The sequence below is a fragment of the Cheilinus undulatus genome, linkage group 1 (genome assembly GCF_018320785.1).
Source record: "Cheilinus undulatus linkage group 1, ASM1832078v1, whole genome shotgun sequence".
NCBI classification, from domain to species: domain Eukaryota; kingdom Metazoa; phylum Chordata; class Actinopteri; order Labriformes; family Labridae; genus Cheilinus; species Cheilinus undulatus.
The window spans coordinates 49244257-49267200 of record NC_054865.1 but is presented as its reverse complement, the minus strand read 5'-3'; the positions used below and the strand labels follow the sequence as shown (position 1 = coordinate 49267200).

Sequence of the window (22944 nt, the reverse complement as noted above, 5' to 3'; positions counted from 1 at the left end):
TGAGCATGTCTGAATGATTCTTTTTTTTTCTGATTTAACAATTGATGCATTTACAGTGCTGTGAAAAAGTATTTGCCCCCTTTCTGATTCCTGATTTTTATCATATTTATCACACTTAAATGTTTCGGATCATCAGACCAATTTTAATATCTCATAAAGAAAACCCCAGTAAGTAAAGAATTTAGTTTCTAAATGATGATTTTATTTAAAAGGGTAAAAAAAAATCCAAACCTATCTGGCCCTATTTGAAAAAGTAATTGTCCCACTTGTTAAATGATGAGTTAACTGTGATTAACCACAGTTCTTGGAAAGCCGAGTTCAATTTCACTGGCCACACCCAGGCCTGATTACCGGCCTGGTGTGTGGCCCGTTACATCTGCTAATGTCTGTTTTTTTACGTTTCATCATTCCTTACACTTTAAAGTGTGTTTTAAGGACTGAAAATAGTTGATTTGTTCATTCTCAAGCTTTAAATTGTTTGTTTTGAGGACTGGTTTTAGGTCTGAACTACATTTAAATATCAGTATGAGTATCGGCTGAAATTGATTTATTAATATCAGCAAAATCCAGTATGGTGCACCCCTACTTTTTAGGCCTACTTGTTTTATGTGTGACAGACAGTCACAAGGAGTGAAGCCTCCTCCGCCTCTCTGACATGTTTTTTTTAAATCCCCAGTCCACCTGTGGATGATTTTTTTTCCCCCCATTCCCCTCAGTAAAAAGACCCATGCTGTCTGGACATGATTTACAGTGATATTAAAGTGCGGTTTCACTAATTCTTTTGATGCTAGTTAGAACATAAAGGGTATGATAACTGTGGGGGAATTGTATCATGGTTATTCTTTAAACCGTTTCACCTCTAGTGACTATCCTTCTCTCTTGGATGTCACAGTGTCAGGGAAACGCTCAAAATCTCTTGCATGATTTCCTGCTCCAACATCAGGTCACCTGCCCCCTTTTTTTGTTCTTTTCTCCTCTCTCTTTTGCCCTGACTCTCTCTGACTTCACTTCCATTGCAGACCAGTGTGTGTGTAGTGGTCACCTGCTAGCTGCTGGGTCGCTGAGAGCAGCTGTGTTAGCTGTGAGTGTCTTCTGGCTGATGCAGCGGTTGTTTTACATCGGCGGCCGGCAGGTCAAACTGCAGCTGGCTGCGTCTCAGCGTGGAGACAAACCCTGGGGAAAGTGTGTGTTAATGTGTGTGTGTTTCTATGTTTGTGTGTGTGAACCATCCGTCCCCATGGTAGTAGCCTTTCCTAAGCGGGCTAAGTCTGGTGGCTAACCCTTAGCGCCTCTGAGCTTGGCAACATGACGGCAGCGAGATTAATCCATTCCACACTCCATCAGTCACTAGGCACAGGTTATTAGTGCTGGTCAGAGCAGAGCACACACAAACACAAACACGGAGCCTTCACCCGGCTGACTCCGCCTTCTACCTCGGCCCCAAAGTTTGCAGAGGTGGCCTTGGTGTTGAGAGGCCATTTGTCAAAACGCAGCCAGAGACTCCACTTGGCTCCTTTTAATAAGGCTACCTGGGCCCTGGGATTACACACACACTTACACACACACTAACAACCCCACTCACACTCCTGGTATGCACTCTGCTCTGCACATACTCATACAGCCCTGAGTGTCAGGTGGTGCGTCCCGCGGGGCTTATAAAAGTCCCATTAACATGGCCCTCCTCATTGGTTCTGACAGGTTGATCAATGAGGCCCCTCCCCCGCTGACCCCGGGGCTGCTCTGACTCAGAGGTCAGACAGGATGGATCGCAGGGTCTGCATACAGACTCTCTCCCTGTCTCTGGTTTTATCTCCCTGCTAGTCACGGTGCAGCTCGGTCTTTCCTCCTCATGTTCAGTGCCAGGCTGATATCTCAGGGTGCTCTGGCTTTAAGGTGCAGGATCATGCTTCACCTGAGACATGTTTTGATCTTATCTCTGCTCTTAACACAACCAAAACACACCTACAGAGGTCTCCGTTACAAACCTGCAGGGACATGTTCATTTACTCTAGGGTTGTAAAGGTACACATATTTAGACCAGTCTGTTTCAGCACAGGACTTTTGGCAGGGTGCATACTAAGGGTGTAACAACCAAGTAATGTTTATTGATATGGTTTGGTTAATTAATTATCCAATCAGATCAATAGAAAGTCAAAACATTTGTCTACACCATCACCTTTAAGCTTTTATTTTGAAATTCCTCTCTCCTGTTGAAAGTTTATGCCCCACAGCATGTCCTCTGTAAGCTAGCAGTAGCAGCAGTCGCTGACAGTTAGCAACGATTACAAAAAGGATACTCACACCTCCCTCAGCTTTGAGTACATATTTCAGACACTGCACCAGGACGGGGCTCTTGTCTTACTTTGCTCTAGGGATGCACGATATTATCGATCTGCCATTGGTATCGCAGATATTAGCTTAGAAGGCAATTATCAGTATTTACATCTGATATTATGCCTATGTGTTTCAGCGCACATCGACTGTAAATTTTTTCCATATATACTAATAAATTAGTGAAGTTTTAGGCTGAACCAACAAACCTATGTCAGTTGAGGTCTTTTTCCTTATTTATCTTCATTCTTTAAACTTTAAAATGTTTTGTAAGGACTAAAGTTTGTTTCCTTGGTCATCCTCAAACCTTAAAGTGTGTCCAAAAGGACTAAAATTTCTTGACTGAAAAGCAAATTTAAATATCAATATGGGCTAAAATGAATCTGTTCATACGGCATATCAGATATTGGCAAAAATCCAATATCGTGCATCCCTACTTTGCTGACTTCTGCATTTTTATTCATATACTGTACAACCAGCTCCTTCCCTCGTTATGGCTGAAGTCTGGCACAGACTCTGCAGATAAACAGAGAGGGAAAAATGCACTGTTTCATGCTTCCTTTGATACACTTATTGTAGTCCACCACTAAACTTATTATAAAAGTATAAGCTGTCCGAACTTGACATGGTTCAAGCTGCTATCTTCATATTATCCTCTCTCTGAGGGCCCTATGAAACATGTTTTATTTTTTGACAAATTCTGTTTTTACCTTAACACTAATTGAACCATCAGATAGAGTGTACGTTTTATGTAAGTGAATAAAATAGATATAAATAACCTTAAATTTAGTTAAATCATTGAATCTATTGGCAAGCCACAATTGGCCTGAGAGCCGTAGTTTGGACAACCTCGATAAAGTAATGATACTTGGGATAAAACTAAATTACTTCTAGCGTTAAAAGACATTCATTAAAAATTGTGAGAATTTGAAGAATTCTGTATTCATAATTCCTCTAGGTCCTGACTGATGATATAATGTAAATGAAGTAATACTTCTGTTCCCCTAAGCACAGAGTGATGGTAACGTAATTAGAAGGGAATATTTGAATTAAATGATACGACGTAAACCTGTTACCTAAATTTCTGTTTACTCTCAAAATACTTAACAGTTCAAGCAGTGTGATGCTGTGCGGTTCAACTCATAACTGTACCATACACTCTCATATGGGACCTTTACGTTAAACGCAGACCTGTACTGGCACTTAACAAATCAACATGACCTACAGTATCAATGAAGGGAAATATGATGTATTTTATGGATGAAGCTGGAAGCAGAAGTTACCACAGAGACTGAGACCGCCGTCATTTCAGCGACTGTACACTGACTGTGACTGTCTGTGCTTAATCAGCGAATGATGACAAGAAACAGAGAGAGAGAGGGGAAAGACGACGCAAACAAGATTGGGGAATTATGATAACTGATATTTAAAATTATAAAGCCTACAGGCCTTCATAAAAACACCTGAGTCCAGCTTGAGTGTGAAGCCTCTGAGGGACAAGTAGTTAAGCATGAAGTTACAGCCGTGTACCTGGAACGGACGCACCTCAGTCTCTCTGCAAATCAGTGCGGTGAATAAGCTCATAGCACAGACTAGGTTTTGTGGCTGCTGCTGCTACAGCAGGTAGCTAGCAGGGCAGGAAAGTGTTTGTGATGGACAGGATGTGCCACGCATTGGTGATCCCTTGAAAATTCTCCCCAATATGTTCCTCTTTCTCACAAAACCCCCCAGAATTTTAGTCAAATAAAATCAGTTTCTTTGGTGTTTAACAGTAGATTCTGTTTTTATTGGCTAATTCTGTAACTTAGTTCACAGTTCTGTTCATGTGGAAATGATAGGTTGAGTGTCAGCTGTACATCGAGTGAGACACAACCAGAGGTGACTGAAGGTGTGCTGCATGTTTGCTAAACAGTCTGATCTAGACAGGGTAAATAAAGGCAGCTGTGTTGTAGTTCAGGAGAAACAGGACTAAAGAGAGGGTTGCTTCAGTCTGTAAAGTAGAAAAGGGGAGCATCAAGGACTGACCTTTTAAGAATAACAGACCTGATGGATGAAAAAGATATTTAGGGTATCTTTCCATCCATCAGAATTGTATTAAAATAGGCCTTCTAAACTTTAACAGGTTCATTTTTGTTTACAGGAGCATCACCAATGGTTCATAATTTTAAAAAGCACATAGCAATCCCACTTGTAGTCATTGAATGTTGATGCTTAATTGGTTTTGATCTGAATGAAAAATGAACTCAGTGACCGCAGAAAAAAATGTTAAAATGATCAATAAAGCGAGGGAGAGGTTCCGGAAAAGGTCATAATGAGACGACTGAAGGTGTGTGAGGAATCTAGGGGGGATGAGAGGGTATCCCAGCCCGTCTAGGGACACAGAGAACGCCGTTCAGGGGTTCAGAGGGGTTAAGAGACGATGTCACGCCCAGAGAGACGCTGCTCCGTCGTCCTAATGATGTCCACCAGGCTAATTGAATATTGACGTTCTGCACACAAGGGCTAAATGGCTTCTGTCTGCTTCACCTCCTCTGCTGGTCTAAGCTGAGGATTTTCAACCATCGTTTGATTCTCTCCAGAGGTCAGGGGATCTTTACACTCTCCTGTTACTATGTGCTTTTAGATTTAGCTTTCAGTTTCTGTGTGAGTTAAAGATACCCCTCCTCTTTTGGAGTCGATGCACGCCTTTAGGGAGGCAAATTCTCTGTTTTATTCTCTGTCTTACCTTGTTTACAGCTGAACTCCCTCTTTATAAAAATCATCCTTTCTTCTCTGAACGTCAACTCCTTCCTCCTTTTTTTCCTTTGCTTCTATTTCTGTGACTGCGCTTTACTTCCCACTGTGTCTGCCTCCAGACGCTTCTCCTTTGTTGCCACGGAGACGCCTTCCAGATGGCGAGTGTCATGGCAAAGACTGTGCTCCGAGTGTAGTCTGACAATAACACGTACAAAGACACAGACGCTCTATAGGTCGATGTATATACACACACTGAGAGCAGACTGTCAGCGTACATTCTGTTCAACACGTCCTCCTCAGGAGATGCTGGACCTGATCTCTGATCACACACTAGGGCTGCAGATAAGGGTGAAAATCATCACAGTCAATATCATTTTAATCGATAATGATATCAAAATTAGGATAAGATTTCTCATATGTCACTGGCTCTTTGTGTAACTACAATTGAACACATCATGATGGCATTTTATTTACACTCACAACACTCATTTCACTGAGACCTTTAACGCTTCATTAGTGTGAGTGAGTTTGTTCAGGCAAATTAACTTTTATCTGTCCTATTTCAACTTTGGATTAATATTTTTAACCAATGAAAATCTATATAAAGCTTGGGAGCGCTGTTCGTAAGGAATAATGCTTCGTTTCCACCAGGTAGTCTGGTTGTCTACGTTGGAGATTGGAGCTTTTCAAGATGGATTTGCCTGATGACAGACATGAAGTGTTGCCAATCTGTAGGCTTTGCAGGGTTAGATAGCATGAACTAGAGACCGAAATCAGTAGGGCACAAGCAGTAAGCAGCTTTATTTAAGCTGTAAACTAACTACATCTTGATAATGTTAACTGTTGTCAGTACAGATCCTCAGCTGATGGAATATGTTTACAGAAATGTTTGGAGCCATAACGGTACGTTAGTAAAGACAAAAGAAGCTGAGCAGTTGTGTCGTGCGTCAAAGTGATGTCAGTGTCAACCTTCTGTTGTGTGTGTAGCTCAACGCTTTTGGGACAGACAAGTAAGGGTGCCAGAAAAGTGGGATGGTGGGTCAGTTGTTGGGACCCTTTCCAACTTTTGATAACAGAAATGCAAAAAAATTGTGCACCATACTGTACCAAGCTGAAGCGGACCGTTTAATGAAAATTGCCTTTAACTAGGGATGGGAATCAAAGTGGTTCTGTATTTTTCAAATACCCCAAAATCACATTTTAGCTTATCGATACTGCTATCGAGTCTCACAGGCTCTGTGACGTAACGTCATTTTAAGATACAGCTGGTGTAAGAACAACCATCAGTTCTTGCAAGGGAAACAAACTAAAAGCACATCAGTATTGTGCATCACACTAAACCAGAATGTACCTTCAACTGTCAGCTTAAGGAAAAAAGACTCCACCTATGAGCTGCATGCAATCATATCCGCCTGTGCTGGGAGTTCCTCAGGACAGTTTTTTTCTTCAGCTGCTCAGATAAATGCTGAAAAGTGCTCCAAAACTTTGTTCAAGTCCTGTTCGTTAAAAATATCAATCCAGTGTAGAAATCTGTGATGGGATCAGCAATATTAAATCAAATTAGCAAACTTAACAAGCTGAAAGATGGAAAATATGATGCGTTCAGGTAACCACAATAAATTAGAAGACTGAATTCTGTTACGATGTATTCAAATGTCACATGAAAAGAGGAAAATTTAGTTTTTGACATGAAACTTCAATAAATCCAATTGCGAATATGAAGAATGTGTTTGTTTAGTTTATTAAGTTTATTTGTTTCAGGGACAATATTAGATTACTTTAGTCTCAAAAAGAGAAAAGATGCTTTGTACCAGATTTAGCTTGCTAGCTAATTTCCATTTGTAGTCCCTGGGCAGGTAAACAACGTCAGTAAAATCAATTATGTACACACGAGCACACATGCACACACTTGCATTCATTCAGCCACAATGCATATTTCATAGCAAAGGAGATAAAAATGCATAACTTTAATTCTAAATATGATATTTTTTATAGTTATAAAACAGTGATTTAGATGTAAGAGACTGATTTCTTAATATCCACTTTTTCACTTTCTGAGAGAAAATGTGGAAGTCTGTGCAAAGTTTCAGATTGGTGGGAAGTTTATTCCATGCTCTGATAGCTTTAAAATTAGTATTTGAGGATATAAAATAGATGTGGCACTCATATATAGCTTTCTGACTTGAACACTACTCAGTTTAGACTACTTCTAGGTTAAATATTTGTCCTCATTTTGTCTTTCTGCCAAACTAAAGAGAAGTATAGTGGTATCACTAAGGACTCAGATCAATAAAGAGTATTGATAAGGGTATCAAATCAATAAAATGAACAATCCCTATCCTTACCTATAGCTGTCCTGATTTATGTTTGTGCAACAGTTTTTCAGTCTGTGTGGGAACTAGGGCTGAATGATTTGTGAAAATTATCTTACCGCTATTTTTTTCCAAATATTGTGATTGTGATTTAATATAGGATCGTTTTAATTGAAAAATGGGAAATGAAAAGAAAGCAATAGGCCAAATTGGATTTGATGATCCATTTATGTATTTGAGGGACCTGGTGCAGGTATTTTGTAGAGAAGGTGCTGAATATTGCATGCATATTGCAGGAGCACAACATGGCATGTTGCACAATAATCATTTAATCTTGTTTTCATGATTGTGTGAAGTTAAATTCATAATTGAAATAAAAACACGATTAATGGTCCACCACAACTACACACACTCTAAAAACCACTCTTACACACACTCAAACTCACAGCTGTACGGTGTAATGGTAAAACCTGTGTCACAGCCACACAGGAAACAGCCTCTCCTTTATGTGACCGCTGTGTCATTAATCTTGGCCGAGGTTAACAAATGCACTTGCATGGTAGGTATATTTCATAGGCAGACAGCAGACAATGGGGGCATTGTGGCGTCGAGCCGCAGCACCGCACTCTGCATTCAGTCAGGACCTTTTTGGTTGGCTCTGGATCCACGGCGCATGTCCGGGGTCATGTTTCATCCCTGCAGATGAATGTGTTTATGCGGGAGAAAACATGTGAAACACGGAGCGAAATGAACGTTCAGGCTGTTTATTCATTTCTGCTGCGAGAAACCACGATTTATTTTTCTGAATGGAGGGAAAATAAACGTGTTCGGCCATTTTTCAAAGTTTGGCCTTGTTGCTATTAGTCAAAACTAGAACCAGACAAATATCCTGCTGGTGCTTTTTGTGTGCAGACGGCTGACCGGGCCAGCTCCGCTCTGATTCACTGCTCTCTGCATTTCTCCAGCAGCAGAGCTGTTTCCATCAGAGAAGTCCTCCCAGTAATCCATTAGACTTCCATTAGCTGCGATTTGTGTGATTAGTTCTAATTAATCAGTTCAGTCTGTGGCCTTCACTCCCCCGCACGCTCCTCACATTTCATTTTTAACCTCATTTCTCAGCTCTCCACCGAGCGAGAGAACGAGGCGACGACTGAGCGAGCAAATCAAAGAGCGAGCTGCAGGTCTGACGCTTTTCAGTCTGAATGCAGAAACACTCGATACAGCTCGAGCACGGACCCAAACAGGCTCAGCCGGTGCTCAGACTACGCTTTAATGCTCTTTTCTTTTGCCAGGCTGGATTTTTTCGTCTCTGTAGGGCTCGGTTATGTTTTTAAATGAACCAGGAGGGATTGGGATCTCATGTTTTACACATCTTGAGTCTGCTTGGGCGCCTGTTAGCCCCACTCGGCCCTCCTGTCGAACAATAAGTATTGATTTGTGCAGGAGCATCCATCCCTCACTGTAACAAAGCTTATTGATGTTTGTGGAGGCCTGATTTCCCCTCGGTCAAACACCAAACGCAGCACTATCACTAAATAACTGAATGCTGCACCAAACTCTGTCCTAGCGTGACCTGGGAGCAGAAAAATCATCTTTCTATGAGCGACTCTCTGCTCTGGAACTCACATTAGAATTAAAAGATCATTTTCTGGTAGGTCAGCTTATATACTGAAGTATTATGTGGTGATAATCTGTCTTCTTTCCCGTGTTGTCAGCCTTCTTCTGCCATTACCACTATTGTGATAAATGAAGGCTCAATTTAACAACCAGCGTCTACTCGATTTCTTTCTCTCCCTTCGGTTTCCCTGCCCCCTCTCCTACATTTTACCTCTGTATGCTTCGTTTTATTTCTCCATCTGTTTTCATCCCCCTCCTTCCACCTATCCATCCATCCATCCATCCATCCCTCGCTCCCTCTCCTTCACATCGAGGTTTTCTTTGTGTCTGCTCCGGAAAGCTGAGATGCTGCTGTCACCCCAGAGCTGCAGACTCCCATCCCGGCTGCCGGAGGTGGCCCGTCTGCTGTCAATCAATCTGGATGTGGTGCAGCAGAGGGGATGGGGGTTTGACACATGATGTGGCTCCCTGCTGCTCAGAAATTCACTTTTTATGTCTTTGCCCAGAAGGCCTGTGCAGACTCTCAGAGAGATTTTGGCATCTAAAATTAGTTAAATGTGGTTGTTAAATGGTTTGATGTGCTGGTGCATGAAAACAAGCGCTCCTTCCATGCCCTGATGTTTTATACGTTTCTGCTACTTTTACTGTTTAAATTAACGGTCTGTTTTGTGTCCTTTAATGGCAGATTTTTTTGTTTTTCTTCAATGCAGTTTTGTCAGTTTTTGACGCACTTTGGCCAGGGATTACAGATAAAAACAGCCTTTTATTTATGAATAGGGACGGTATTGTGTATCCTTCATATTGATGAGTATGGGGAATCTTTCAGTATCTCATGATTCCATTTAGTTTTGACTCTCAGGGTCTCTGGTTTACAAAAGAAACATATACTTCAACAAAAGGATGCTTATTTTAGGATCAGCTCCAGTCTGCTGTGCACTAAGAAGCTGTAAATCACTGCTTGACATTCAAAAGGACATAAAATGTGTTCAGGATAATGCAGCATCTATGTGTCTAACATTTATCAGCTGATTGCAACAATAAGGAAAACAACTCATGTCTAAACATACAATCACAGAAAAATGATGTCTCAAGTACCTGCACTCAAAGTTTTATATTTCATTTCTCCCCTGCTAAGGTGTCAACACCTCATCAGGCTGTAATTGTGACTTTAATTGTGAAGAACTTGTCTTATAGCATGTTTATCATTGATTTAACTTAGCAAGGTCCATGGTCTTAAAAATGAAACACATCTTTAAATTGTTGTTAAAGCAGACAAATTGCTGCAGCATGGGACTCAAACAGTCAGTCCATTGCAGCTCACAGCTTGTGTTAAAGCCCCTGACAGGCCGACAGAGACGCTTTGCAAAGCGAGGACACTCGCTGCATGTTGCTGTTATTATGCACATTAGACTTGGAGAGGGAAGAAAACACATTTTACCTGTTTACTTTGCTTCATGTTAAAAGTTGACCATAGCTGCCCCCGTCAAGGACCTCGAGGCGCAACCGGGGGAAGGAGGGTCCTCAGAATTCCATCTCTGCTTGTTGCAGATAATGTGATTCTGTTGGCTCTTCAGCCAGAGAGACTGACTGGTGCAGGATTGGACCGTTGTGGTGAAGAGCGAGCTGAGCTGAAAGGCAGAGCTTTTGATTTACCGGTCAATCTACCCTCTAAATCTTGACCATTGGTCATGAACGCTGGGTAATGACTGGAAGAATAAGATCATGGATACAAGTAGCCAAAAGAAGTTTTTAAAATAAGTTTCTTTAGCGGGTGACTGGGATCAGCCTTGGAGAAAGGGAAGGAATTCAGACCTCCAAGGGAGCTAGGAAGGGTCCAGTTAAGGCCTCCTGAGCCATCTCCCTTTGGAGGTATTGCAGGCAAGTCTAGCAGGGATTATATATCCTATCTGGTCTGGGAACACCTCAGGATCCCCCAGAAAGAGTTAAAAAGGGTTGCTGGGGAGAGGGATGGCTCTATTTTATCAGGAGTTTGTTGTTCACAGTGAATAGTTGAGTATGCAGACACATGCTCCTCTCACAGACTGAAGCTGTACTGCATCTTTTGAGATTTTAATGTGTAAGAGAGACAGGATTGGTGCCTTTCAACATCACTGAATTATCAGTGTAATAGGCAGATATTAAATCAAACATCCTGCTTTCTCTGCAGAATTTGTGCATTTCTTTGTCAGTGGCAGCTGCACGTGTGTACCTTTAGAATTCATTCTCCCACACAGTCTTCTTGGTCCCTCTCTTCCTGCCTGTAGGTCTGCCTCTTTTGGCCTGCCTGTCAACACCTTTGTCAGATTGGACTTGGCACAGTGTGTCGGCACTTACTGACACTGTTGCCTCTTGTCTGCATCCTTGGTTTTGTTGTTCTCTCTCTCACCTGTATGTCACCTTGGACAAACGTCTGCTAAGTCAGTTGTAGTTTTGGAGGCAATGCAAGGAAATTTCGTTCTATGTGCAGTTGAGGTGTATCTTCTGAATGACAATAAAGTCTCAATTTATCCAAGCCATGAGCAAGAACATCCATCCTTTTATCAACAATCTCTGCTTCATGGGATCGAAACTTCTTCCCAAACTGTTGCATGCTTCTGCAGCTTTTGTACTTTAAGTAATCCAGAATGTTGTACAAATAACTAATTAAGACACCCTGTTTTTAATAACCCTGCAGCTTCTTTACAATAAAAGTTTTAGAAATTTTTGACCCCTTGAAGCCTTTTAGAATTTAGAGGAAATCAGTGCAGAGTTTTCATTTTACCACTGCATTTACATTTCTAAAAACTACATTAATTTGTCTTTGCTATGCTTGGCCTGTGCACCGCATTTAAATGCAATGTCAATGCCAGAATATAACATATTTTTAAAATGTTGCCTGCTAAGATAAAGCCAGGAACAAAGCCTCAATAGCAAGCAAACAAAAACATTGGAAGTCGTGTCTGGCATGTGGAGACTCTGCTTTTGATAGTGATCGTTTCATATAAACAGATTTGTTAAAGCTTTGTGGATGAAGTGAATGTTTTAAATGAGCATGCAGGATCAGGATGATGAAAATTAAACTTTGTTTTTGCAGCATCTTTAACTGAATGTCGTGCTGAAGCCATGATAAGGGGGATGTTTTGCCTGCTGAGTGTTATAGATTTTCTTTAAACCATAATCATGTTGCAGCTGCTCTCCAGAGCCTCATGTTAATGTGATCTCTGTCCTTCCGTCTCTGCAGGACTCCGTGGTTTAATGGCTGGGGGTTCAACCTGCCTCGCGGTCAGTCTCTGCTCGATAAGTGGAACCTGGTCCCTGAAGGCATCGACATCCTGATGACCCACGGACCTCCGCTCGGTGAGTCCAATTAACCAATCACAGCCCCCTCATCACCATTCCTAATGAGCTTGTACCTCATTATTCGAAAATCTGTATGAAGTCACTGGAGGCGTCATAGCAGGCCGCCCTGTGTTTACACCTTGCCGTGTACCTCGTCTTTATCTAAAGCCACACTCAAACACGCTCTGTCATTCAGTATTTGTCTGTGACTTCATAAAAAGGAAATTCATATTGTTTGGTTTTCTTTTATTCCGGTTTGATTCAGTTTTCCTTCCAGTTGTTCGAGCACCGCTTGTTTTTCTCTGCGTGCTTTTTTTCACTCTCCATCTGGCTTTATTGAGTGATTTCCTCCCTCTCGCCTACGGAGGGTCTGTACTGCTGCTGCGGCAGCCGCTGTGGCTGTTTGATTGCATGGAAACTCGATTTTGCTCCAGTGTGACAGACGCTGCAAACGATTTGAGAGAGACGAGGGGAGAGGAGCAGAGGGCCGAGGGGGGGGTGAAGATGAAGGGACGGCTCTCCTAAAGTGGAGGAGACAAAATGGGAAAAATCTGTGTTGCATGACGAAATATCAATATAGTTTTTTCATCTTCCAAAATGTATTAAGATTACTGCAATAGTGCAGAAATTATTCATTGGAGTGATTCGAATTTAACCAAAGTGCACAGGGTTCAGAGTCACAAGTCTGTAAATACATAAGAAACGTTTATATAAAGTTATAGCCTACTCTTGAGAAGAATCACTCCATGTTACATTAGGGTTCTCTAAGCCCAGGTCAGACCAAAGATTCATGACAACTCCCACAGTCACTCAAATTAAAGAGATTTATTTCTGACATTGCTGCACCATAAATCAATCACCACATTAGAGACAGTAGGGCACACTCACTGCCTTTTTTCTTGAATCTTTATGATCTTGATAATGTGTACCATCCGGCTGTGTGATACCTGCTCATCACTAATTCATCACCCTTGTAGTGTGGCAGCAAAATTTCAAAACACATATGTAACCAAAATGTTTTCCTTGCCCAATTCTGTTATGACATGAGAATGCTTAAGTTTCCACTTTGCTCCTACAGCCTTGAATTTCTCATTTATTGGATTTAGGGGTGTAAAGGTGCGCATATTCATACTGTACCGATTCAGAATGGGCCTCTCTATACAGTACAGATGTGTACAGAACAAATCCATGTAGAGTGAAGCTCATACACAGACAGAAAAACAGAAGCACAACCCACACCGTCCAGGCAACCACACAACTTTAGCAAATGACAGCAATAGCCTGAATATTCCCAGCTAAAACCCTTCCTGTTTGTTTATCAGTGAAATACAACAGTGGAAAAACACAAAGAAAAGACAGAGGTAGTACAGGCGTTATTAAGGGGTGCGTCACTCGCTGTGATTCCATGACCCTTAGAAATGCGCAAATTCTAAATAGCGCAATAAAAAAGTGGTAATGGAAACATCTGAATTTTCGAAAAACCTCTCAAATATCACTAAAAGTTTTAACGCTCTCATGAGGAGGTTGTTCAGATGTTTTAAAGATAGAAACTTATCGCAAAAGTGCAGTGGAAACACTGTTCTGCATTCACACATCACAGGACGTAACATTTGGTGTCACATGACCAGTTCACTCTGAGACAACATGGCGTGGTTTGAGCTGACGTGTGGACAGAAGAAGAGACCAAGACTTTTCCTAACATCATACCTACACCCATATACGTGGCTTTTGCCACACATATGGACTTTGCCTCTGAACTATCATCCATTGCCTTCGTCTTTTGTTCAAAATTGTCAAAGCAACCACTGTGGATGTAATCAGAACCATACTAACACGCAACAAGTTCTGAGCGTCCAGCTTCCTTACAGCAGAGTCTGGGGAAATGAGATTTTATGAAAATTGCCCAAAACTCCCTTCAATGGAAACACATTAGTCAAAATTTTAAAAATATCACTTTTATTTTGCAAGAAACTGCAATGGAGTGCAGCTAGTGACAGCTATCTGCTTAAATAAAAATAGGGATTCTAAATTAAAGTAGTTTTCCTAAACATAAATGAAAGAAACCCAGCCAGGAATTTAAAGCAACTGGAATCAACAGGCAGTTTGAATCAGAGCAACTAAAAAGATATTTGTTTGTTGCAGCGATTGAGTTTTTAATGTTTTTACCCCGTCTACATGAAGCAGTTTAAGATGCCGTGTTCACTTTTTTAGAACTAAATTTATAGTTTTAAGTTTCATTTCTCTCCTGCTGAGGTGTGTCAAGCTGCTACTGAAAACACAAAATTTCCTGATGTAGGCCTTCACAATAAAAGCACATAGGGAAAACCACACTACAGACTTCTATTATGAAGGATTTGTCATTAATTTAACTTAGCTACAGCATCAGTGTGAGCAGGTTTATGCTACTACAGAGTCTACAGCTGGTTCACTGACCTCATTTAATGCCACAGCCTGCTTTTTGAATCATCATGGACTTAAAAGAAGCAAATCATGGGTTTAAACCCACCTTTCAACATGTGTTTGCCATTGTAATACGAGTCGCTGCATCGCTGGACTAAAGACAAACCATCTAGAGCCAAGCTTGTATTAAAGCCACAGACAAGCAGACGCTGTACAAAGCAAACACTCTCCTCATGTTACTGTTATTACAGACATCAAATTTTGGGAGGAGAGGGCACACCTTTTACCTTTTTATTGTGCTTCACATTAATCACACAGACACAAACTAGTGACGTTTGGCTCATTATCTGGCTGCCCTTTAGCGTTGCATTGAAACTTCATGATGACTGGAGCCAGACTAAGCTGTTGTCTGTCACATGTCTCATGTGTCTCATGTGTGCACAACAACACAAAACAAGCTTTTGAACAGTGTAGACAGCGTTGTATAAATCCATACTATGGCAGAAATCTTACAGGTGATGTATTGATGCTGGTTTACCGTCCTCCTCTATCCTGTGATTCAATAAATGTTGCTTTACTTGTGTAATTATTAATTTTTCCGATTTGATGACGAAATTTTCATTCATTGATGAAGTGGTTGTCCTCCTCTGTCTGTCTCTGCAGGTTTTAGAGACTGGGTTCCTAAAGAGTTGCAGCGGGTCGGCTGTGTGGAGCTTCTCAACACGGTCCAAAAGAGAGTGAGACCCAAACTTCACGCCTTTGGAGGCATTCATGAAGGTACAGCCCACTTCAGGTTTTGTTTTTACACATCAAATCCAGACTGTATAAGACATACGGTTTATTTTAAGCAATGTAAAAAGTTCAAACTAAAAATTGAGTAAAATAAGGGAATGCTTGTTGATAAAAGTTTGTCTTTAGTAGAGATTTAATACAGATTTCTGACTCAACTTTTTGGGTCTCGGGTTCTGCTTTCTGGTTGTGCCAAACTTCTTCCATTTGAGATTTATTGAGATCCAGAGAAATGGGAGCAACCTGAGATAAATTTCAGGTGTTTTTGCCAAGGGTCTGAAAACTTATGTCAGTGTCAAAAATTTCTAAAATTCTGTCTTCACATTGCTACGGTGGGGTACTGAGTGTAGATTAATGAGAATATAAAGGATCATCAATCATACTTCAGTGGCCATAAATCTACCTGGGCCAACCAAGCATCGTATATGTGGTTGGAAACAATGAAAGCTTTTCATACCATCAGGAGTTCAAACTTCCCCACCAAGGGCATGAAAAAAGTCGATTTAGTGTTTTTAAGTATGGATTATAGGAAGCATTTACATCATTTTAAATCCAGTCTTACTCATTACTTTCCCTCTCAGGCTACGGGATCATGACAGACGGCTACACGACGTTCATCAACGCATCGACCTGCACCGTCAGCTTCCAGCCCACCAACCCCCCCATCGTGTTCGACCTGCCCAACCCCTCCAGCTCCTGAGACCAGAGGAGGGGGGGACAGAGGGGAGGGGCTAACAGGGCAGGATAAACAACGTTTTTTCTATAAATATGTCAAGTTTATAAAAAAAATTCTAAGTGTTTCTTTGCAGACTTTTGGTCTTCTCTAAGCTGTTGTTGAGGTTGAGAAGATTTGGAGACTTTGGGGTGGGGGAGGGGAGATCGTGTGGGAGGGTTAAGGAGAATACCAGTGTTTTAATTCAGATTTTTGTGCCAACGGTGAACATTCATCTCTCATATTTAGGTTCTCCTACACAGACATGCCTGGGATTGTTACTGAAGAATGTTTAACCTTTTTCAGTCTAAAACTAATGTTTTATTTCCTGATTTTTTTTCTGTGCAAACTAGATTGATAAAAACATGATGCTTTTCTTTACATGTAGATTTTTTGTTTTTCTCCTAACTGGAGGAAACAAAAACATCTGGTTACTTCTGCAACCAGAGTCAACCGAGAAGTGGGCGTTTGCCGGTGGGCTCTGTGATAATGAAAGTTGCCCCACAAACATTATCTGCTCCACGATCAGCCAATAGAAAAATCAGCTGCAGTAGCCAGGTATAAATCTAAGAATGGCTGCACACTTGATGGTTTTTAAATCTCAAACTTGAAAACATAAGAGACCTTTGACATGAGGACAGTTTAAACGTAATCCTCTAAATGCAGGATGCAGCCAGATGATGAGACCACAGGGCTTCTGTTGTCCACAGACATGAGATCTCACAGAAACTCGTGTGATAAAACGTGACTTCAGAAGGAAACAAATATGGTGTGAGTTCTGTTTTGCAGTAAGAAAAAAAAAATAGATTCTGTCTGAGAAGCAAAATAGTTTTGGGCTTAAAGTGTAGCCAGTCCAACACATTCAAATACTTGGTACTCAGACGTCAAGATTTGGACCCAAATTTATCAACACTATTTGATACCTGTATGCATACTGTAGGTTTACAGGAAGAAAAAGAGGTCTGAAGGTTTAGTTACCTTTGTCATAAAATCCCAGATTACAACTTTCTTTAAAGAACACAAACAGAATAGATAGTGCTTTCTGTTCTTAGATAGGATAACATCTGCTTTGGACAGTTTTCATAAGGAGAAAATAATTTAAAACACATGTATTAAAGTCTAAAAAGTACAGTTTGTGAGGAGGAATGAATGTGAGAGGGGAATATGACAACAAGCTCTGATAAACACCGGTATTCTCCCCATTTTCTGAGGGATTTTGTGGTTAAACAATCTTGCTCTTGATAAATATTGGTCAGATCTGTAAGATAAATGATGCTTTGTGAATTTGTACAATTTCTTTGTTTGCTTTTGCATTGGCCGGACAATGGAGGCCGTTGTTTTATGTTGTATCATCATGATATTTTGTGTTTAGCTCTTTTTTTTTTTTTTTTTTTTTTTTTTTTGTTCGTTTCTCTCGTCAGTTGCTCTTTTCTTATTGGCTGAACGGGACGCTGCCTTAAACTAGCTTTAATGTTCTCACAGCTAGAGCCCCACTCTCTGCGAGCTCGGAGAAAAGTCCTTATTTATTACCCATCATCCCCGCACAACGACACCAGACTGATGCAGGGACAGAAAACTATCAAACGACAGCCCGAAAAACTTCACGTCTCATTCTGGATTTCTGATCTAATTTGGAAAATCTATGTATAAAATATATAAATATATATTATATATTCATGTTGTAAAACATCTGTACTAAAAGTTGTGTTGAAAAAAAAAAGAACATCTGGTGCATTTTTTTGTGTATGCACCCGTACGATGACATTTTTCACTAGACGATGTTTCTTTAATGTTTTTGGTAAACGTTCATTTTGGATGAGAGAGGAAAATTTAGTCAGAGTCACAATCCAACAGGTGCTGCTTGTCCCAACAACACACCTGCCTAAACATGCTTACGTTGTCCTTTCAAGTGTAAATCTGATGGTATTTGTGTTTTATTGCTTTCTTTTTCTAATTTTGCACTGTGTGTAAATGCAATCTTGCTAGCACAAAAAAAAAATGTTGCCAATAGTTGTCTGAACTGCCGCTGTAAATGCTCTCTGTGCTCTGTTCCTCTCTCGCTCGCTCTCTCTGATTGTACCCTCTTCATGGAAATGTTAGTTCTCTCTTTCAGTTCATTGTGATATATTTAGCTGCCTTTATATGCAAATAAAATTGCAAGATTTTTACTTATCAAGCTCCATCTTTGTAGTGTAGTTTTTAAAATGTGACTGGTATCAATGCCCGCTCTTGTCGTGATTGTTTTCTCTAAACTCTTGAGTCTACCAGGGCAAACACTTGTCATGGTGAAGGCTGGGCAAACAGACCTATCTATACTGCTCTTCCTGTATGGTGTTATGTAAATGTATGCGTGCAAATCCTCCCAGGGCTTCTATAATTATCATATTTATATACATTAATAACTTGGAAAACAGTGGACACAGCTGCAGAAAGGCCAGTCCTACTTATCAGAGCCATTTGTTTTCTTATCAAGACCTTGCTTCAGTACAGCTTACTATCACAGCAGGTGTTTAGCCTCGACAGGAAGAACACCTGCTGGCTGAGAATGTGGTCACGCCACAAGATCATCAATATATTTAAAGACTTGACCACTCCATGACCATGGAGATGACAACAGAAATGTCAAAATGCATGACAAAATTACTGAGCTTATGTTTTATATTTGTTGTTGTGGAGTACTTTAAGGTGTTTTAAAAACCAGAGAAGTCCAACTGTAATGAGATGTGTCTTGTCTTGGTGGCTGTCCTACTAGAAGCTTCTGTTCTGTTGCTTCATCTCATTCATGTTTTGTGCTGCTTAATTGTGAGGAACCATGATGATTCTCTACCATCGGCCGTGTCAGCATGACTTCCCCTCTCATGACCAAAGTTTTATTACATTGAGGGGTTGGGGGATGAAGTAGCAAATAATCTTTACCATGATTTTCTGCTGCCTGCTCATCTGTGTCATAGGTTCTTTGCAGATGATGTCACACAGCAAAGAACTCCATGTAGGGGGCAAGAAGGGATTTCTGCATAGAGAAACACTGATTAATAAAAGGCCAGGAGTGTTGAGTGTTCATCAGATTAACTCTGCGACTGTTGAGTAGATTACAAAGTAAAGACCTTTGCACAGCAGACGCGATTTTTTTATGCAAATAATTTGTATGAAATACAAACCTGTTGCAAGTCAATGCAAGCTTCCACACCAGCAACGTAATTTTCACTGAGCTAAATTGTGCCATATATTTTCGAACTGTGGTCAATCTTTTTAAAGTTTTGCTGCAATGTGCGCACATCTGGCCAGTCAAAACAGTCACTGCTGCCAAGTTTTAAGGCATCAACACCATATGATGTTTGTCATCTTCTCATCTGTCTGTAGACAATGCTTGTGGTTTTTGCCTTACTTAGCCTGGTTAGAGGCTAACCTGAGAGCCTAGTTTTTCATTTGGTACCAGTTTGGCTTTTTGAAAGTGAATTAAATAATAAAGGATGGAGGAAAGGAAACTGGCACTCAAACAGTAGCTAGTTACAGGAGCTCACATTTAAGAGCTGTAGCTTAGAGCAGGTTCAGTCGTTAACAGCCCATCATTACTGGGTTGCTTACCCCACAAGCAGTTTTTGTCCATCCCTAATGTCCAGTGTATTTCAATTTTGAGAGTAGATTTCCATGCAGTCATTTTTTGCCGGTTTGTGCTTTACTGGCTGGTCAGTTTTTAGGAGAGTGAGGATAAAGGAACATCTCAGCCTCGGTTAATTTGCTGGTAATATTTTCAGTGAACACATTTTAAAGCCTTGGACTCAAAGAAGTCTTATCAGATCACAAACAGCGCCCAAAGAGAGCAGATCAGCAGCTGACTGAAGACTCTTCACTCAGCAGGATCAAAAAAATCAAAAATGGTTTCTGTTTCTCCCACTCTTGTTATCTGAACAGTCAAAAATGTCGCAGCAGCTCCAGATCTTCATCCTTTCTCTTTGGTTTCATCAGGTTTCCTTCCTTTTCACCGCTCGCCAGCTCACATCCCTCGCAGGCCAAAAATAAAACGGGCTCGAGTTGTCGGGCGCCTTCGCCAGCCTTTCCCACCAACCCCCTGCTCTCATCACCACAACATCAAAGCAACCCAACCAATTAAGTATTCCCCGAAACGAGAGCGGCAAAGCATCGCCCCACACCCACCAGATCCCCCTGCACATTACCATAATCCAGTCTAATCATATTAACACGGGCCACAGATGAGCAGGAGGAGACACGGCTGCTCGGCTGCGTTCATCCGTGTGGGTGTGAGCGCTGCACATGTTGTCTCTGCAGCAATCAGCTCTGTGATATGCACGCTAACATGCTAAACGTTAAAGGCTAATCATGCCTGTGTTAGGAGTGAAATGAGCCAACCAAACAGATCAATATATCAATACAGTGATCAATGATGCTGCTGCAGCGATACAAAGGGGAAACGATAAAAACTTCATGTCTAAGCTTTATTTACAGAGCAGGTTTTAGAGTCATAATTGAAAACTTCTTCCATAAGTCAACAAAATAAAACAAAGTAAAAAAAAAAAAAATCACCAAAATTTACAGTAAAATAGAGGCAAAAAACAGGAATTGAATGCTGTAAAATCAATAAATCTTCTTAAAAGAATATAAATAATACTAGATCAAAATTGCAATTTCAGCTGAAATTGCATGGGGATGCTGAGAGCTGAATTGTGGAAGAACTGCTGACGATAGCCAAAAGAACAAAAATAGCTGAAAATAGCATAAAAATAGCATAAAATGGCATAAAAGTAGTTGAAAGTGGCATTCAATAGCTAAAAAAAGATAAAAATAGCTGAATATAGCCTAAAATAGCTGAATATAGCCTTAAAATAGCTGAAAATAGCCTAAAAGTAGCTGAAAATAGCCTAAAAGAAGCTGAAAATTGCATTTGATGACTGAAAAGCATAGAAATAGCTTAAAAAACATGAAAATAGCTGATTTTGGCCTAAAAGTGGCTGAATATTGCATTCAATGGCTGAAAAAGCATAGAAATAGCAGGAAATAAATTAAAAATAGCCATATTTAAAAAAAATTATAAAAGTTAGAAATGAGAAAAGTCATAGCAGTCGAATAATGAAGAAACTGATTTTTTTTTAAGTTTAACCAGTGTCGATATGACAAAGTATGAAGAAGGAGATAGCCAGCGCAGAAGAAGACGAATCAGTCATAATCATTGTGCTGTCTATTAAAGTGGAGAGCCTTTTTTTCTCAGAATTCTTGGTGCATGAGATGCAGCTCCCTGGGAAGTGGTCTGAGAGCTCTGACTCATTAACAGTTACCCTGAAATGATAATCAAGCTGTGGCACAGCCAACACGCAGACAACACGCACCCAACCTGAAACATCTTTACCCAACACGCAGGTATACCACACCATGGTTAGAGAGTCTCAGAAATGATGCCTAGACTGTCATCATCACCAAAGACGGGTTGATAAAGCATGGTATGGCCACATTGTACCAAAGAGCAGTCAATGTGGTGTCTGAATGCCCACAATGCATCATTGATATAAAGTGTAAACACCCTCTGTGTCTCAGATTCGGTGCTGGTGCACAGTGGCTGCATTAACTCTCTGCAGGTGGTGTTGGGTGTTTGTCAGGTTAGCCTTCGTCTGCTGCTGATGGATTTGGGCCGAGCCGCGGTGAAGGCTGACATAACGTGTGTGTGTGTGTGTGTCTGTGTGTGTGGCTCACATGGTGCCAGCGCTCTGCATGCTCTGTTTATGTGGACTTAATTGCTCCTCGGTGGTATTATTGTAATCTGGAGCTCATTTGGCACCAGAGGAGTTACAGTGAATCAGGCCCATGCTTTCCATGCTCTCATCTCTCCTGTGTGACCTTATTTAACCTCTAACTAACCAAATATTTAACTATGAGAAGTTCACACTATTTTAGGGTTTGATATGAGAGAGATATTTGGTCACAAACGCTGCATTTCAGTCATCAATTTGATTCTAATGAAGTCGAATCTGAATGTAAACTTTGATTTAATTCATTAAAAGTATTCTATAATTACTTTCCATGTTAATTCCCCCTCTGTTTTCCCTTCATGTCACCATTCATCTTTACATTCAGTGTTTTTAAAGGAATTTCTGATTGAACATTGAGAGATTTAACCCTCCAACCTCACTAACAATACATGATTATCACAAGTGGATCCTCTGAATGACAAGAGAAGATTAAACCCTCGGCTGTTTCTTTACATCACACAAAAGCTCCTCTTCTAACCGTATGTCATTCACCTCCTTCCTGATCCTTTCTCTCCTGTCTCGCTCTTTTCTTGCAGACATTTTGTTCGAGCCTCATTGATTCGTTTAGAAAATGACTGTAATTACATCTGCAGGCTGCAATTGTCCCATTATTCATTGATTAGAGGACAGATGATAATAGGAGTCCTTCACAAGCACAAACTTCAACATACAGAAACATCTTCAAATCAACTAATGATGGCGTACCATTCACCAACATGCTCGCTGTTTTAATTATTCTCTAAGATAGTAAACACAATCAACAGGAATCTAAAGGATATTCTATTTTACATCTGATGTTCAACACAAGTAAGAAAATACTTCCCATGAGTCTGATGTTGGAGAAGACACTGATTTAAGATCAAATAAGTGGATCTTTAGCTGAAGATTAACAGTCAGTATGTTTATTTTTAGATTTGGATAGGCCAACTAAAACTATGTTTAAAATGTAAACACAGTGGTCCGGTTTCAG

General features: G+C 40.6%; 1 protein-coding gene across 2 annotated transcripts in view; it reads left to right on the top strand.

The window, feature by feature from the left end:
• The window catches only part of mpped2a (metallophosphoesterase domain containing 2a), a 113071-nt gene extending 94680 nt beyond the window's left edge, over window positions 1–18391 (top strand). For both annotated transcript variants that reach the window (XM_041794994.1, XM_041795002.1), the window contains exons 5-7: window positions 12217–12332; window positions 15378–15491; window positions 16085–18391. In XM_041794994.1, coding sequence (XP_041650928.1) covers window positions 12217–12332; window positions 15378–15491; window positions 16085–16203 — 349 coding nt within the window. In that variant the 3' untranslated portion in view covers window positions 16204–18391. The remainder of the gene's footprint in view (window positions 1–12216; window positions 12333–15377; window positions 15492–16084) is intronic.
• Window positions 18392–22944: the final 4553 nt, after the last annotated feature.